We start from the raw sequence: 18082 nt of genomic DNA, 5'->3' as shown, positions 1-18082 counted from the left end.
TTGTGCTGAGCACAGGGTTGATAACTTGATAACAGTGATGTTTCTGTTATTGCTGAGCAGGGCTCAACACAGAGCCCAGGCCTTTTCTGCTTTTTGAGCTGCCACAACAGGTTCAGGAAGTTGGGGGTGCCTGGGAGGTTGTGAGAAGACAGACAGGACAGGTAACCACAATTGTTCAAAGCGATATTCCAGACCTTATCACTTGATGCTCAGTGTGTAAAGCTGGGGGGAAGGAGGAGGAAGGGCAAGACATTTGAAATGATGGCATTTGTCTTCCTGAGTAAGTGTGACAGTGTTCGGGCCTTGCTCTCCCAGAGATGGCTGAACACCTGCCTGCCCATGAAAAGTGGTAAATGAATGCTTTGTTTTGATTTTCTTTACTATTAAACTGTCTTCATCTCAACCCACGAGTTGTCTTTTTACCCTCTGATTCTTTCCCAGTCCTACTGGTGTAGGAATGAGCAAGTGTTTGCATGGTTCTTGGTTGCTGGCTGGGGTTAGACAACAACAACTGGAAGAATTTCATCTGTCCTACAAGCATGATTAATGCTGATATGCAAAGATAAATATGTATTTCCTACACCTTTGATATAAATAATATAAATAATTTTATAATTATTTATAATTTGATATCAATAGGTATAAACTGATGTAAACACTGGCTGGCTGCCTACACATGAAAATACCTATCACAGTGGTGGCCAAGCATAACCTGTATTGACATAGATGCAAAATGTCTACAGAGAGAGAAAAGTAAATCTCAAAGTCCCCATTATCATCTCCCCTGAGAAAGAGAACTTTTGAGAAGAGGTGGTGAAAAAGGACAAACAAAAACAACAACAAAACTGTGATAGCTCAGATGCAAAAGTGTGCAAAATTACCAAGCAAAACCTTTTCACATTCAAGCATTATGTAGCAATAGGCACCCACTGGAAATAGGAAAGAGATGGGGAGGACCAAACAAACTGAGAAATACCTGACCAGCAAAAAAACCCCAAACCTGTGCACTGCACACAGGTATAAATAACCAGAGGAAAACTCTTGCCAAGAAAGTTGGTACATAGCAACTGGATGGGATAGCATTTATTTGACAATCCTTCCAGAACAAATTAAAAATACCTTCAAATTCATGGTAATGAATTAAAGAATAACTCAGACAGAAAAAGTTAAAGTAGGTGTGCACATGTAAAGCTTGAAGGCTTTCAGGATTCACTGCTGCAGCATGGACTCATGGAGCCAATAGGCAACCCAGCAGAAAATAACACGTCCACACCATTTCTGTGTTGCAAAAGAAACATAATGTGAATAAAGAAACGGCTAAAGTAATGCTTTATTATGTTTCAGTAAAGAATAGGACCATGAAAATGATCAAACACTTGCAACATCTGTAAAAGCACAGACGTACTGCAGATTTTTTCATGGGTTCATCGGTAAGAGACACAAATCAGTTCATTAGTCAGTCCCATAAACACAACGAAGCCACGTGATCATTAAGTCAGCGATGTGGGACAAACAAGACTTCACTTCACAGTGGAAAATAAAGTAAAAAAAAAAAACAAAAACAAAGGAACTTTTTCAAAGGGGAAAATAAAAATCCCAGGACATTACCCCCTTTCTCAGCCTTCAGTAGAAAAGGGTGCATTTACCGTAGAAGCGGGACCGCGGCGCCCACTCTCTCCCCTGCCCTGCCTCTGTGGGGGCGCAGCTCGATGGCTGCGCTGCAGCGCGGCAGGCCGGCGGAGCGCGGGGGGAACGCGGCTCTCCCGGCCCCGCCGCCACCATAGGGCGGGTTTTGCTGCAGCTCCGCGGCCGCTGGGGTCCCGCTCCCTATCGGCACCGAGAGTCCCGCGGGCAGGGCCGGGCAGCCGGGCCGAGCACGGCGGGCACGGGATGACCCCGCCCGGGGTCCGCTCCCGGGCCCCACCCGGGTTTGGCCTCTCAGGAGCGGGGCCGGCCCCGATAGGAGCAAAAGCACGCAAGACCCGGCCGCGGGGGGAAGGGCGCGCAACGAGCCCGCCCCGGCGAGGGCGCGGCGCAGTCCTCAACCAGGTCGGACCGCCGGCAATATAGGGAGGCGCGCCAGAGCTTTTGAAGCATTGTGCTGCTTGTTGCGAAAGCGACAGTATGTCTGGTCGGGGTAAGGGCGGCAAGGGGCTAGGCAAGGGCGGCGCCAAGCGCCACCGCAAAGTGTTGCGCGACAACATCCAGGGCATCACCAAGCCGGCCATTCGCCGTCTGGCTCGGCGCGGCGGCGTCAAGCGCATCTCGGGGCTCATCTACGAGGAGACGCGTGGCGTGCTCAAGGTGTTCCTGGAGAACGTGATCCGCGACGCCGTCACCTACACGGAGCACGCCAAGAGGAAGACGGTTACGGCCATGGACGTGGTCTACGCGCTCAAGCGCCAGGGTCGCACCCTCTACGGCTTCGGCGGTTAAGCTTGGTTCCTGCTTCAGGTTAACATTTTTTGCAACACAAAGGCTCTTTTCAGAGCCACCCACCAATCTCAGATCAAGAGCTTGAAATTGTTGCTACTCTTAATATTTGTCGTTGGGGTGGGAGGCACGCGGGAAGGGTTTGTTTTCCCTGGCTTCCTTGAAGGCTACAGCTGCTTAGCCCACGCATCCCGCCTTCCTTATTTCCCCATTCTCCTCCACACGGAGCACGACCCGCTCAATCCAGACCTTCTCTCCAAAAGGCTCTAAAAGGGACCGACGGGCGAGAAAAGGGGGGCGGTAGATCCGGGCCAGCTGCGATTGCCGTAGCCTCTCTCGCGGCACCGGTTTTACCACGGCAGCCTAGAAGGGGAAGGAAGCTCCTGAAATGGCGGCGCTCTCCTCTCTGCCACTCGGTGGGCGGGACAGAGCGGCAAGAAGAAACAACGAAGGGCACCCGTCAGCGCCCTGGCAACAGCACAGCAAAGACGCTGCGAGCCCTGTGCTCCACAGCCCGCCCGCCCCCGCCCTGTTTCTGAGGCTGCCTCTTAGCTAGGTACCGCTCTCACCCACGCTCCCCACAGCCCCTTACACCCTCCCAGCACCGGCACCTTTTAGACAGTGAACCCTCAGAGGGCGGCAGAGCTGGACAGCACGGAAGCCCCGCACTCCTCCCACTTACCCAGAGCTGGCACTGCCTCGGGCACGGGCTGCCCGTGCCTGCTACGTTAACACAGAGACAACAGCTCTCTCCGGTGGCCTTGTGGTGGCTCTTAAAAGAGCCTTTCGGTTTGAAGTTAGAAGGGCAAGAAACTCAGGCACGCTCACCGCGGATGCGGCGGGCCAGCTGGATGTCTTTGGGCATGATGGTGACGCGCTTGGCGTGGATGGCACACAGGTTGGTGTCCTCGAAGAGCCCCACCAGGTAGGCCTCGCTGGCCTCCTGCAGCGCCATGACGGCCGAGCTCTGGAAGCGCAGGTCGGTCTTGAAGTCCTGCGCGATCTCGCGCACCAGGCGCTGGAAGGGCAGCTTGCGGATCAGCAGCTCCGTGGACTTCTGGTAGCGCCGGATCTCGCGCAGCGCCACCGTGCCGGGCCGGTAGCGGTGCGGCTTCTTGACGCCGCCCGTGGCCGGCGCGCTCTTGCGGGCAGCCTTGGTGGCCAGCTGCTTGCGGGGCGCCTTCCCGCCCGTCGACTTCCGCGCCGTCTGCTTCGTGCGCGCCATGGCACACCCTAACTGCAACCAGCGTTGCGCACGCTACAAGTTGCGTCTGGGAGCCACATTTATCTTGCACGGTGGTCCCGCCTCCCCGCCGCCGATTGGCCAAAAAGCGGAGAATTTAATTGGGTTAAAACTGAAGCCTCTCCGAGTCCAAATATTTCTAAATAAATCTTATACTGTTTCATTTTTGTTAGACGAGAAACAACATCTGCCGAAGTTTTTCTTGTATTCTATTTCTTCTATTTCATTTTTTCGAAGTTGTTTCCGAATGGTACTTACGGCTTTGTCTTTTAAGAGATGTGATTACATATCAAGCCTTAAGTGAAGAAAACGACAATCCCTCCAAAACCCACACCAAACAAAACAAACGAAAAACAAAGCAAAACAAAACCAAAAGAAAATAAAACAACAACAAAAACAACAACAATAAAAAAGCAGAAATAAACCCCACCACTCGCGTCTTCGTTTCGGAATGCATACAAAGCTCTCGATTTCTTTATAAACTACTTCCATAAGAATATAGGATGATGTAATATAAGGTCCCAGTTATATACAGAATAAGCTATCAGCAAGTAAATCTCATTACCAACACCATATCTTATCTGTGGTCCTATGAAAATTATGTTTTATTTTCACCCACCTGAAGTAGTACAGTAATTTAATTAATTAAGGCAAGTTGTTAAGTGGCAGAAATGTCGGCTCGAACGAAAGCGAGGAGTAAAAAATAAGGCTGGTTTGGGTAAGATATTTAAGCATGGCTCAGTGCAAGACGGGGTTAACGCGGAATTTTCAATCCGCCTCCCTGAACGCGGCCGTTCCCATCAGCCAATCAGCAGGCAGCGCTCGGATATAAAAGCGAGCTGCGAGCTGTTTTCGCGCAGGTTGTGAATTATTGAGTCTCGTGTGTTGTGGGCTACAAGGCTTGTGTGGATGGCGCGCACGAAGCAGACGGCGCGGAAGTCGACGGGCGGGAAGGCGCCCCGCAAGCAGCTGGCCACCAAGGCTGCCCGCAAGAGCGCGCCGGCCACGGGCGGCGTCAAGAAGCCGCACCGCTACCGGCCCGGCACGGTGGCGCTGCGCGAGATCCGGCGCTACCAGAAGTCCACGGAGCTGCTGATCCGCAAGCTGCCCTTCCAGCGCCTGGTGCGCGAGATCGCGCAGGACTTCAAGACCGACCTGCGCTTCCAGAGCTCGGCCGTCATGGCGCTGCAGGAGGCCAGCGAGGCCTACCTGGTGGGGCTCTTCGAGGACACCAACCTGTGTGCCATCCACGCCAAGCGCGTCACCATCATGCCCAAAGACATCCAGCTGGCCCGCCGCATCCGCGGCGAGCGTGCCTGAGTTTCTTGCCCTTCTAACTTCAAACCGAAAGGCTCTTTTAAGAGCCACCACAAGGCCACCGGAGAGAGCTGTTGTCTCTGTGTTAACGTAGCAGGCACGGGCAGCCCGTGCCCGAGGCAGTGCCAGCTCTGGGTAAGTGGGAGGAGTGCGGGGCTTCCGTGCTGTCCAGCTCTGCCGCCCTCTGAGGGTTCACTGTCTAAAAGGTGCCGGTGCTGGGAGGGTGTAAGGGGCTGTGGGGAGCGTGGGTGAGAGCGGTACCTAGCTAAGAGGCAGCCTCAGAAACAGGGCGGGGGCGGGCGGGCTGTGGAGCACAGGGCTCGCAGCGTCTTTGCTGTGCTGTTGCCAGGGCGCTGACGGGTGCCCTTCGTTGTTTCTTCTTGCCGCTCTGTCCCGCCCACCGAGTGGCAGAGAGGAGCGCCGCCATTTCAGGAGCTTCCTTCCACTTCCAGGCTGCCGTGGTAAAACCGGTGCCGCGAGAGAGGCTACGGCAATCGCAGCTGGCCCGGATCTACCGCCCCCCTTTTCTCGCCCGTCGGTCCCTTTTAGAGCCTTTTGGAGAGAAGGTCTGGATTGAGCGGGTCGTGCTCCGTGTGGAGGAGAATGGGGAAATAAGGAAGGCGGGATGCGTGGGCTAAGCAGCTGTAGCCTTTAAGGAAGCCAGGGAAAACAAAAACCCTTCCCGCGTGCCTCCCACCCCAAAGACAAAGTAATATTAAGAGTAGCAACAATTTCAAGCTCTTGATCTGAGATTGGTGGGTGGCTCTGAAAAGAGCCTTTGTGTTGCAAAAGATGTTAACCTGAAGCAGGAACCAAGCTTAACCGCCGAAGCCGTAGAGGGTGCGACCCTGGCGCTTGAGCGCGTAGACCACGTCCATGGCCGTAACCGTCTTCCTCTTGGCGTGCTCCGTGTAGGTGACGGCGTCGCGGATCACGTTCTCCAGGAACACCTTGAGCACGCCGCGCGTCTCCTCGTAGATGAGCCCCGAGATGCGCTTAACGCCGCCGCGCCGAGCCAGACGGCGAATGGCCGGCTTGGTGATGCCCTGGATGTTGTCGCGCAACACTTTGCGGTGGCGCTTGGCGCCGCCCTTGCCTAGCCCCTTGCCGCCCTTGCCCCGACCAGACATACTGTCGCTTTCGCAACAAGCAGCACAATGCTTCAACAGCTCTGGCGCGCCTCCCTATATTGCCGGCGGTCCGACCTGGTTGAGGACTGCAGCAAAAGGCGAGGTCTCGCGCCCTGTCTCCGCCCGGCTCCCCCACCCCCCCCTCCTGCCGCGCGGCTCCTCACGGGCTCCCCGCGAGACGCTGCCGAGGCGCTTTCCCGGCCGTGTCTCTGGGACGCGCGCGGCGGCTCCGCCTCTCCCGAGCGGGGCCGGGCTCGTGCCGCCCTTCTCGCAGTCATGGAATCACAGAATATTCTGAGAGACGGGAAAGGACCCAGAAGGATCATCAAACGCGATTCTTAAGTGGCTGGCTCATACAGGGATTGAATGTACAATCTTGGTCTTTTAAGCACCGGGTTGTAACCCAGTTAATGTCAGGCTGCACTACGCTGTCCTTGCCCGCTGTCAGCCCACGCGTTCCTTTGCTGCTTTAGCGGGCCCCCACCGTTGCTGTCTGTGCTGGAGACAGTTCCACGGCAGCGCTAAGTCTCCATCAGTAGCATGAGCGAAACCTGCGCCCCTCAGCCCGCTTTTCGGTCTGCGGCGCCCTTCCTCGCCCCTCCCCGCGGGTCTGCGGCAAAATCTGGCCAACGTGGGGCCTCGCTTGGGGCTCCTGCCCCGCCCCGCCGCTCTTCCCCCTCCCGCTGGCGGCGAGCCGGCCTTTCCCAGGCAGCGCCGTCTTTGTTTAATTCGGTCATGGCGCCTTCCCGTTTTCTTTGTCTACCTGGACACTCCCACAGCTGCCCCCTCCTCCTTGTGCTCCTGGGGTCTGGGCACCGAGCATTCCGCGCTTTCGGGTTCGCACGGAGCTGCGGCGGCTCGGTGAGAGGGGATCAGGGAGCGAGGCCCTGACCGTCAGAGAAAATCGTCACTGACGCGCCCCGGTGGGAAAGACCGGAGCCTGCAAGAAGGCAGTTCGGAGGGGCTGTCTGAGGGCGGAAGGGACCATCTGTCCAGCCAGGCCCAGCCCCGCGGAGCGGTCTCGGGGGCAGCGCTGGCCGCAGGGCCCTGGGCTCACTCCCGGCTTCAGAAAGAAGCGTCCGCTGCCGTACACTGAGATCCAGCTAGCGAAAGAAAGCACTACGGATATCACAAACAACTGCCTGTATGACATCTGAACAATGAACACTAGCGAGACAATTTTTATTCCAATAAGGAATCCAGAAAATTCGCCGTGTTTTTCACAGTTTTGGAGAAACATCTCATACATGCTGCTTACATTATGTTGGATTGTACTTGTGAAGTGAATGAATAAATACTGGGAGAGTCATGAGACTGTATTTCTAAACTGACTCTCTTAAGATTTTAAATATTACTTGCATGGAATAAAACTGATATGCCTAAGGCTGTTGCCAATTTTTATATTATTAGTATATTATGTCTTTTAAACATGCGTACTGCTATAAATTTTTTAATATCCTGTAAAATTTGTGCAGTTATTTATTTAAGTTTATTCCTTAATATCATGTAGCCTTCAATTTTCTGGATTCCTTATTGGAATAAAAACTGTCTCGCTAGTGTTCATTGTTCAGATGTCATGAACCTTGACAACATCTCAAAAATATTTCTGGGAATAAAATATTCCCTAAATTCAGGGGGAAATGCAATTGAGATAGTCATGTATCCAGTTACAGGCATCAAAAAGGTACAAATCTGGTATAAGTATCACTGTGAATTCCTTTTACTTTCAAATTAAAAGAATTACTACTCATATGTAGAGTATAAGAAGGAAAATATATATTTAATTTAGATTAGGTTTGCTTTTTTGATTGTACAGAATGAACTAAGACTACTTATAGACTAACTGGAAGATTTGTCACTAGTGGACCTGCCAGGCTGGTGCCTAACATTCCCATTTGGCTCCACAAAGTCTGCTTTGTTCTTTATATCTGAAAATCTGAATCTAGCTATGTTTCCTGAGGCAGTTATAAACAACATTCTGATTATTTAAGAAAGCTGAAAGAAATTATACAAAACCTTTTGGTATGTCAAAATAATAATTTATTCCCAAGACTTACTAAATGTAGAGTGAGGATCCCCGTATAACTTTTCCTTCCAGCGGTATAAACACTGCAAGGCTGGGAAAATCCCTTTCCATTCTGCCAGAGATAGGTGCTGGAGAGGCTGAGATCAGTAGTTTAAGGTAAGTAAAACATCTGCAAACCACTTTCCTCAATAAGTGTAGTATATTAGATATAATTTAACATCATGACTTCTAGAAGGCTGCCTTGCCTATGTGTTGCTACAATGCACAGACACGTTTCACAGGTGTGTCTGTTAGGGATATATTCAGTTCTTTCATGGATCAGAGCATTTTCTTAGGCAAAAATATAATTTTGAAAAGAGAAGAAAGAAAATTTTGCTGCTGAATATAATCCCTAATAAAGTTGTTTCTATTGTTTATTGGAGATCATTTTTTTGGATCAAAGTTTATTGTCCAACCCACATGTTATAGTTACATTTCCCTCATGAATTTGAACACAGCACTAGGGATTAAATGAGAAAGGAAATCTTTGCAAAACTCAGCTCTGTTAAAAAATTAAAATAAAAATCTGTAGCTTTTCAAGTGTGCATTAATTAGGACTGTTGCCCCACTTCCACATTAAACTATAACAAGGAAATTGCATTTGTTTATTACAATAAGGAAATATCTCACTATGACTGCACAAGTGTACATAATTAGTAAAAAAACCCTTTGTATCAGTGTATTATAACCAACTTCAAAGCTGCTCATAATTTTCTTGAGAGCTTAAGTGGCAATTTAAATTGATATCTGTATCTGCAACAACTGTCATAATAGGTGTAAAATATGCAAACTACAATAAGAGCTGTTTGATAGGTACATTTTTCTTAGCATTGCAAGCAATATAGATGAAAATCCATAGAAAACCTTCTTGAATTTTTAACTGTGCAGTTTTAAGTCTTTTGATATATAGGCTGACACTACTGAGTTATCCCCAAGCATAACTGTGATCTGTGTTTGAGGGACCTTAGTTGCAGGGTTTTTTTGTTGTTGTTTGTTTTTGTTTGGTTTTTTTTTTTTTTTGTCACCAATTCTTTAGAAAGTGAAGGTCCATTGGAACCCAATGACACAACTAAAGTACCATGTGATATGGATTTCCTCTTTCCTACTGCTTTTTGCGCAGGCAAATGAGACAAATTCACTTTTTAAAACTTGTTTAGCTGCATTTCTTCATCCACTGGAATTTGCTTAAAAGCTGTCTTTAACACTGGGAGATTTTCCAGCGCTCCTACCACATAATTATCTGACTTACCAGACTTCTACATTTGACACTTCATCTCTGTTGATGGCAACACCAGGTTAGCAACTGATGAAACCTCTACTGGCTAAGACAAATCTAGGGAGCGTTAGGGAGTGGATCTAAGTATCACAGAGGACAAAACTCCAGATACTGAGGTGAGAAGACAAATGAGTGTAATTAATAACTGTTTGGAATGAAATTCTGAAGCAAATAATGAATTCCTGGTCAGATGACAAGAGGAATTTAGAGGGATATACTGGACTTAGCTCCACAGTCAGAGGATGGGGGTCTCTTGTGCTACCAACTATGACATCCACATACAAGAGTTGTCCACAGAGAAGGCCAACTCCCACTTAGATACCTCTATCCCGTGGCCTTTCTCTGGAATTCCAGAGCTTTGATCTAGAGATACACACTTGGGGCCCAGAAAGCCCATCCTCACGTGGGCTGCATCCAAAGCATCCTGAACAGTAGATTGAGGAAGGTCATTTTTCTGCTCTGCTCAGTCCTCCTGAGACTGACCTGGAGCACTGCATGCAACTCTGTGGTCTTCTGGTGTAAGACATGAATCTGTCAGAGCAGGTCCAGAGAGGGCCACAAAAATTATTGGAAGGCTAGGTCACCTCTCCCATGAAGAAAGGCTGAGAGAGTTGTGGTTGTTTGGCCAAGGGAAAAGCAGATTCTGAGAAAAAACTATAGCAGCCTTTGAATACAGAAAGACTTCTTTTCAGACCTGTAGGGACAGGAGGAAGCACAGTGATTTTATACTGAGAGAGGCTGCACTTAGATTGGACATAAATAATTTTTTGCAAGGAGGCTTGTGCGACATTAAACAAGGCTGACCTGAGAAAATGTGGATGTCCCATCTCTCGAGGATGTCATCCCTAGAGTCAGGCAGGATGGGGCTTTAAGCAGCCTGGGCTAGTGAAATGTGACCCTGCCCACAGCAGGGGCTTTAGACCAGATGATCTTTAATGGTCCCTTCCAACCCCAACCATTCTGAGATTTTTTTTCTGAGAAATTTCCTGACAAACACATATGTAGAAATCCCTTCTGGAGACTAAGTATAAAAGGCTCATGCATGTTAAAATAAAATCTTAATTACCATTGCAGTTTTTAAATAGAAGTGTAAGGGCCAAGAGATAATTAGCTGTAGCAAATGATGAACAGTAAAACAGCATCATAAAACCACTAAAACCCTAAACGTGTCCACTTACAAACAAAACCTTAGAAACAGATATCATTGCTATAAAAGATCAGTGTGGTGCTCCAGCAGCTCTCTTTATGTTTCTCTCCACAAATGATCACTGATGCCCCGCTTTAGGCACGGCACAATGCTGCCTAAAAAGCCTCAGCTACGGCTTGGGGATGGCAAGGAGACACAGTGGGAATATTGCATTACCCCAAGCCCAGAGCACTCCTTCTTCTCCCCAGGGAACTGAAAGAGCAGAGGTGCAGCAAAGATAAGGCCAATCACCTCCATGCAGTGTGCTACAGACCATCAGATGAGGCTCCTGGGAATATCCTAGCAAGAGGAACCAGCCAGTTTTTCTCACAATTTCTAAAAATTAATATGAAGAGATTTAAGGTTGTGCTCTTGGGTGATATTTGTGCCAATAATATAGAAGACTCAACATTGTCCGGTGTTAACTGATGTAACAAGAGGAGTAGCAATGAATAGTGAGAGAATTATACAGTTTGAAAATGGCACTTAAAATGGGAACACACTATCACTACAAGGTGCTCCTGAATGAAAGTGTTACACTGTTGCTTTAGAGTGTAGGTCTGACTAACTAGAGATGTAGATCAAATCCTTTTTTTCCCTAAGGCATTCCTCATTTTATTTCTACATAAATTTGACACATAGGGAACGCACCATCTTTTAAGTAAAGACCTTTAAAGGGAATGAAAAAATCATTTTTTCATTGTTGCATATAGGTACATCTGAGGTTTAGGATGGTCTGTTTATCTTCAGGCTGCACAGCTTTTGCCACTCCCACCTATGCTTTAGCCATCATCCCGTCTTCAACACTCTAAGTAAGCTGTGAAATCAAAAGGTGAGCAGAATCTCGAAGAACCAATCCTTTACTAAGTGTTACAATGAAAAGTTAAACGAATAAGTTCGAAAATATTAGCGCTGATTTAAAAGCACGGACTAGAAAACAAATGTATCAAGTCGTTTCGAGTAGAAACCAGGTTTTAAAACACAGCAACACAAGTTTCAGTTCAAGCTAGTACTGTTGAAAAATCAGCACCAGAGCCCTTTGTAAAGAAAGCAATACAACTCTTTTCTGAGGAAATGGGTGGCTCTGAAAAGAGCCTTTGGTTTGTAACGTCGCACAAAGAGCATCTTTGCCGGCCAAGTTTACTTGCTTTTAGCCTTATGGCTCTCAGTCTTCTTGGGCAGCAGCACGGCCTGGATGTTGGGCAGCACGCCGCCCTGCGCGATCGTCACCTTGCCCAGCAGCTTGTTGAGCTCCTCGTCGTTGCGGATGGCGAGCTGCAGGTGGCGGGGGATGATGCGCGTCTTCTTGTTGTCGCGGGCGGCGTTGCCCGCCAGCTCCAGGATCTCGGCCGTCAGGTACTCCAGCACGGCCGCCATGTAGACAGGAGCTCCGGCGCCCACCCGCTCGGCGTAGTTACCTTTTCGGAGAAGCCGATGAACGCGACCGACAGGGAACTGCAGCCCGGCCCGCGACGAGCGCGACTTGGCCTTAGCTCGGACTTTACCTCCCTGTTTCCCGCGGCCGGACATGCTGGAAGCACTGGACGATACACAACTTCGAAACAAAGCCGAGAGCCCAGTCAAACACCCTGACGCAACCACTCCTCCCCTTTTATCCCTTCCCTGGGCGGGATGCGCCGGCGCCGATTGGCTGTACCCAGTCTCAGCGGAAACAACCAATGAGCAGACGGATCGTATTGGAACCAATCGGTGACAAGGACTCGCCCATTGCAGGGAGGCCCAATCGCATTGTACACTGCTGATACCTGAAATTTGCATACGAGTCTCTGTAAAGAGCGAGCGCTGCCGCTGTGCAGTGCACTGAACTTTCCCCAGCCGGAAGAAGTGTTCCAAAAATGCCCGAACCGGCCAAGTCCGCCCCCGCGCCTAAGAAGGGCTCCAAGAAGGCGGTCACCAAGACGCAGAAGAAGGGCGACAAGAAGCGCAAGAAGAGCCGCAAGGAGAGCTACTCCATCTACGTGTACAAGGTGCTGAAGCAGGTGCACCCCGACACGGGCATCTCGTCCAAGGCCATGGGCATCATGAACTCCTTCGTCAACGACATCTTCGAGCGCATCGCCGGCGAGGCGTCGCGCCTGGCGCACTACAACAAGCGCTCCACCATCACGTCGCGGGAGATCCAGACGGCCGTGCGCCTGCTGCTGCCCGGCGAGCTGGCCAAGCACGCCGTGTCCGAGGGCACCAAGGCGGTCACCAAGTACACCAGCTCCAAGTAGGGCGTCTCGGATCGTCACTTTTAACCCAAAGGCTCTTTTAAGAGCCACCCACATACTCTATAAAAGAGCTTTTACACGGTAGTGCCTCGGTCTTCTTTGGTATGAAAATTTATTTAGGAAACAGTAGATAGAATTTTAAACATTTAATCGGCTACTTCATGTTGCAATAAATCCTTAAGTATTTTACTACTTAAAGGTAATTCAAATGCACTCACTATTCATAAATCTAAACGTTTAAATATGTTTTCAATAAATGGAAACAGTATTGAGTCTTTTTACAGGAGAAATGCGAGACAATACTTGCTAATTTGTTCCATCCAAGTTAGGAGTTTCACAGTGTAATTAGCAAACATGCTTCAAGAAAATAAAAACATTTAATATTTTTTAAAAAGCCAGAGGAAAAAATAATCGACTCTCTTTACTTTTTGTATGTTTCGGAATTGTCTTAAGGCTGAAAAATTCTGCCTTGTATGAGAAGGCAGGGACTGCAGGACTAGGGGAAGGGAAAACTCTCCTGAGATGTGGTAGACGCTTTAAGGTGATGAGATCTCACGGAACGCGGGGACCCAGGAGCACGGGTAAGCTCCGAGCCAGCGCCGGTTGCACTCCGTGTTCCTCTCTGTTTCTCCCTTTTTCCACCCCTTCCGCTCCCCCCTTTTCCCCTCCCCTTCCCTTCCCCCTCCTTTCCCTGAAGCGCGGGCTTTTCTAAATTTCCCGGCGGCCCAATGAGCGGCTGCGGCTTCTCCCATCAGGCAGGCCCCGGCGGCGCCGGGCAGCCCCGGTGCTGCGCGGAGCTCTGCGCCGCTCCGCCTCTGCGCTCCCCCCGCGGGGTGCGGGACAACTGCCCGGCCGAGCTCCCGCCGCGCCGCCACCAGCCCGGCAGGGTGCGGAAGAGGAACGCTGGAGACTTCTATCCGCCTCCTGCCCCGGCAATCGCCTCCTCGAAAAAGTAGGTCGGTCAAATCACGCAGAAATCAAGACCTGCCCCACGACAGCGCTGGCAAGCGGAAAGGTCATTGCCAAGGAAGCAGCGGAGCCGTGCTGACAGTGCCCTGCTACGGTCACTAGGAGGTGCGGCAAGTCGCATCCGTGCGGTTAGGAATCGCACAGATTTAGAGCAACAAAAAGAACCTCCGCGCCCCAGAAATGTACCCGCCCTTAAGCAGTCCCTTTAACATATACGCCCACTTGCGGTACTCAAAAAAAAAGAAAAAAAAAACAAAACAAACCCACACAAAACCCAACCACCACCAAAAAAAAACACACCAAAAAAAACCCAAACAAACCCAAAAAACCCCCAAAAAACACCCCCCCCCCCAAAAAAAAAACAAAACAAAAAACCAAAAAAACCCAAAAACCACCAAAAAAAAAATCACCAAAAAACCCCCAGCAGCCTTTAGCAAGCGTTTTCGCAGGGAAGGTAAACTTTTATTTTTTCAAGTCTGAAGGTAAAACCACGGCCGGAAGTTTAGCGTCCCATCCACTCCACAGATGAACGTCCCACACAGCTGGGTAAACAATTGGCTCTGTTGCAGGCACGGAGCTCAGTGACGGAGTGTATCAGCCCTTTTGGGGACAATAGTGGGTGGCTCTTAAAAGAGCCGTTGGGTTTAAAAGTATTTCCACTTCAAGACTTCATTTCTTGGGAGCTGCCTTCTTTGCCTTGGCTGCTTTCGGCTTGGCGACCTTGGGCTTGGCTGCTTTCGGCTTCACCGCTTTCGCCTTAGCCGGGCTCTTGGCTGCTGCCGCCGCTTTTTTGGGCTTGGCAGTCTTTGTCGCCTTCTTTGGGCTCTTGGCCGCTTTCTTGGCCGCTGTGGCTGCCGGCTTCTTCGCCTTCTTGGGGCTCTTCTTAACCGCTGCTGCCTTCTTCGGCTTCTTGGCGGCGCTGGCGGGCTTCTTAGCCGCCGGCTTCTTGGGCTTAGCTGCAGCTGTTCTCTTCTTGGGGGCTTTTTCCTTCACTTCTCCGGGCTTCTTACTGAGGCGGAAAGAGCCGGAGGCGCCGGTGCCCTTGGTCTGCACCAGGGTGCCCTTGCTGACGAGGCTCTTGAGCCCCAGCTTGATGCGGCTGTTGTTCTTCTCCACATCGTAGCCGCCGGCGGCCAGCGCCTTCTTGAGCGCGGCCAGGGAGAGCCCCTTGCGCTCCTTGGAGGCGGACACGGCCTTGGTGATCAGCTCGGTGACGCTGGGCCCCGCGGGCTTGCGGGCTTTGGAGCCGCTCGCCGCCTTCTTCGGCTTCTTGGCGGCGGCCTTGGCGCCAGGGGCCGCGACGGCGGGAGCGGCGGCGGGAGCGGTCTCCGACATCGCTGCAGAGACTTCTTCCTAATCAAAAGAAAGTAATTGGGCTACAGTAACCCCGATGCCTGAATTTATAGCGAAGCGGTGATCTGTGATTGGTGCTTTGCAGAGCCCGCCTAACTGTTAGCCAGGAAGAGCTTTTCCTCCTCCGAGTCTGTGTTTCTTCGGAGTTATAAATTCATATTTTTCGTAAAACGAGGGCCGCAAAATCACCCCAGTTTCTTCGGAGAGTGAGGAGAAGACGGTGGACTTTCATTCGGGCAAGTTTCTTGCTGTTTGGACCACAGATGGGAGAGAAAAGCTCTTTTTAACCCCGCGTTGTGAAGCCAGAGAGACCCCGGGAACGGCAAACTTTTGTTTTTCCTTCTAAATTAAAATAAAACACGTAGGTAAAAAGTCTCCCCCATAATGCAGGCTTACTCTTTGGGGGGTTTTCTTCAGATTAGGACAGAAATCGAGTGAGCAGCTTGAGTATTTTTGTCGTAAATTGATTTCAAAGACAAGGAAGTAACACAATTTCATGGCTGAGCTTTGAATATGGATAAAGATTCGGCTCTCTTAACCATATCTTTAACTATTAAGGATACAGTATTTCAACATATTTTCTTGTTTAGGGAAAGGAGGAGACCTTCAGAGGAATATATATACTATTGAAAAGTGATTGGAACTTGCTAGTGCTATGCTTCTTTTTGTTGGCTTTTTTTGTGTTGTTTTGTTTTGGTTTTTGTGTGGTGTTCTATAAGTGGATAGAAAGATTTTGACATTTTTACAAATAGTTTGTCTTTAAAATGAAGCTGTTAATGCCTAGTTAATGCCTAGAAATCCCAGATAAACTGTTAATTTAACACCTTCTCGGTTACAATTGTGGATGCTATTATTTGTGACTTACAAACATCAGAGGCAAACTTGGAGATGAAAAATGTTTAACAGGTATGCACTAGGATGTATCATGTGCTATTTAAACAATTATGGAGCCAGCTGAAGCATCAGTTATCATCCAATAAATTAAATACTGTGGAAATCTTGCCTTCATGAATAGAATGCTTCAGTTTCAATATACCTTACAAATACTTGGACACTGACTGTTGTGGGTTTGTGTTTTGTTTGTTGGTTTGGATGGTTTTTTTGTTTTTTTTTTCTTTTTTTTTTTTCATAGGTTTCAATTCTTTTCTTTACAGGAAAAGGAAAAAACTTGCTATTGAGGTTTCTATCCCAAGCCTAAGAATATTGAAATAATTTTCAGACAGTCCTCATAAATCAGAATCAGTTTTAATTATCAGAATGCCACTTAATTACAGACTCTGGTAAAGTGACAATAGAAATTAATTAATTTTTTAAGGACTGCAATGAATAGTTTGGGTTAGTTTTTTTATTAAAACAGAAGACAAAACCTCGATTGGTTTCTAATTAAAAAGCAGCCAGCTTTTTTCCCCTTGGTTCTAAAGAACAAGTTAAGATCAAACCTAATATTTTACTACATTGTACTCTGTAAAAATTTGTCATGCAAAATGTCAGCGGGCTGTTTCAACAAAGGAACATCTTTTCTAGACTGGATAAATTTGAGATTTAAGATGACATAAGATATGTTACAAAGGGCCTGATGTGTATTTTGATACAGTGAATGTTGAAGGCACAAAAAAGTTATACTTGATAGCCAGCAGTTTTAATTTAAATGAGACAGACGATGATGATAAAAATGATGATGATGATACATTAGACACATGAAAATTACAAGTGAAAAGAATAAACTGTGACTCTTCCATATTCTCCTTTATTTCTATTTTTATTTTGTTATTTCAATTTTTATTTAGTTGTGCTTGCATTCAGGTGACGTAATAAATACTTTGAAGGAGAGGAGTGGAAATCAGAGATTGGAAAAAATTAGGCTTGTCAGTACTCCCAAGTAAAAAAGAGACTGAAAGGCATATTGAAGTGGGCTGTGAAATCTGCCATACTTCTCGTGAACATGATATTGATCCCACATAAACAACTAGACCAAGTGCACTGTAGCCATAGATTTTGAAGTTTTGTGTGGCAAGTCGTATGAACAGTATGAATATGTTTGAGAGGTAAAAGAGTAGTTGGTTGTGATAGGATGAGGGCTTTATGCCTCTTTTCCAGTCTAAATGAACAAAGATAAAGCAGAATCTGACTGCAAATGATAGAGAAGGGAGCCGGGAAATGTTATCTATCCAGGTTTGTTTAATGTGATGTAAATTCTTCGGAGATGAAAGACTGCTCGATGGTTAATGTGCTTTAATACCTGCAAGCTTTTACAGTTTGGTGTTAGAGCTCTGTGGTTGGTTTATTACACTTGAAACTGGTCAAGAAACTGGGAACAACTGTCAGTGGAGAGTAGCCACTCCTACAAGAATGCAGCTGTTGCCCCAGGGGTGCATCCTCTTTGCACCTCCCTCACATTCACACATTTGGGCAAGTTTGCTTTTAGTAAACCTGTTCTCAGCCCATCACAGGAGGAGAGGTTTCCTTCCCTTCCTCCATGAACAGACCGAGGTTAGAGATAAAGACACAAGATAGAAAGTTATGGGAGATCTTAGATCTTGCCCCCTAAGTAGCGCGGTCCTTAGAATTCCACATGCAGCAGGTAAGGAATTGCTGTCTGTATTCTACGATAAGTTTTAAAGGCACAGGAACGCTTCTGGATGGTTTTGTGGTTTCTTTGATTTTTTGCTTCTGTTTTGTTTTCGTACGGAAAGCATATGAAAAAGATTGTGAGGGTTGTCATCTAAAGTATTTCAAGAGTAAAATGTCGGACTTCTCTCACTTTTTGTTGTGGGTGTGTCCCTGTAAATCCTCGTGTGCCCTGTCCCCTATTTTGAGTTACACTTCTGAAGTCCTTTGCTTCTTCCTAGTAGCCTGAGACACTGGAAGTCTTGGCA

At 48.3% G+C, this 18082-nt stretch overlaps 6 protein-coding genes across 7 annotated transcripts; 3 read left to right on the top strand and 3 right to left on the bottom strand.

The window, feature by feature from the left end:
- Positions 1–913: 913 nt before the first annotated feature.
- Positions 914–2528, top strand: LOC134549994 (histone H4). The gene has a single exon (XM_063396183.1). The coding sequence runs from the start codon at positions 2125–2127 to the stop codon at positions 2434–2436; it is 312 nt and encodes a 103-aa protein (XP_063252253.1). The 5' UTR covers positions 914–2124; the 3' UTR covers positions 2437–2528.
- Positions 2529–4341: 1813 nt separating this feature from the next.
- Positions 4342–6042, top strand: LOC134549979 (histone H3). Of its 2 annotated transcripts, none has more exons than XM_063396163.1 (2): positions 4342–5559; positions 5909–6042. In XM_063396163.1, the coding sequence occupies exon 1, from the start codon at positions 4586–4588 to the stop codon at positions 4994–4996; it is 411 nt and encodes a 136-aa protein (XP_063252233.1). In that variant the 5' UTR covers positions 4342–4585; the 3' UTR covers positions 4997–5559; positions 5909–6042. The 2 variants fall into 2 exon arrangements, with proteins under 2 accessions (XP_063252233.1, XP_063252234.1); XM_063396164.1 differs by lacking the exon at positions 5909–6042 and having other exon boundaries at positions 4342–5128; positions 5446–5677.
- LOC134549996 (histone H4) lies at positions 5750–6293 on the bottom strand. Its single transcript, XM_063396186.1, has one exon. The coding sequence runs from the start codon at positions 6121–6123 to the stop codon at positions 5812–5814; it is 312 nt and encodes a 103-aa protein (XP_063252256.1). The 5' UTR covers positions 6124–6293; the 3' UTR covers positions 5750–5811.
- A 5199-nt stretch (positions 6294–11492) lies between these two features.
- On the bottom strand, positions 11493–12276 carry LOC134549975 (histone H2A type 2-C-like). Its single transcript, XM_063396159.1, has 2 exons — positions 12156–12276; positions 11493–12068 (listed from the first exon to the last, which is right to left on the bottom strand). The coding sequence occupies exons 1-2, from the start codon at positions 12178–12180 to the stop codon at positions 11791–11793; spliced, it is 303 nt and encodes a 100-aa protein (XP_063252229.1). The 5' UTR covers positions 12181–12276; the 3' UTR covers positions 11493–11790.
- A 195-nt stretch (positions 12277–12471) lies between these two features.
- LOC134549988 (histone H2B 1/2/3/4/6) lies at positions 12472–14585 on the top strand. The gene has a single exon (XM_063396176.1). It carries the CDS (start codon positions 12507–12509, stop codon positions 12885–12887), a length of 381 nt encoding a protein of 126 aa, XP_063252246.1. The 5' UTR covers positions 12472–12506; the 3' UTR covers positions 12888–14585.
- On the bottom strand, positions 14294–15226 carry LOC134549973 (histone H1.10). The gene has a single exon (XM_063396157.1). The coding sequence runs from the start codon at positions 15186–15188 to the stop codon at positions 14523–14525; it is 666 nt and encodes a 221-aa protein (XP_063252227.1). The 5' UTR covers positions 15189–15226; the 3' UTR covers positions 14294–14522.
- Between the last annotated feature and the right edge of the window lie 2856 nt (positions 15227–18082).

This window comes from Prinia subflava, chromosome 4, assembly GCF_021018805.1.
Source record: "Prinia subflava isolate CZ2003 ecotype Zambia chromosome 4, Cam_Psub_1.2, whole genome shotgun sequence".
Taxonomy (NCBI): domain Eukaryota; kingdom Metazoa; phylum Chordata; class Aves; order Passeriformes; family Cisticolidae; genus Prinia; species Prinia subflava.
This window is presented reverse-complemented; position numbering and strand designations above follow the sequence as displayed.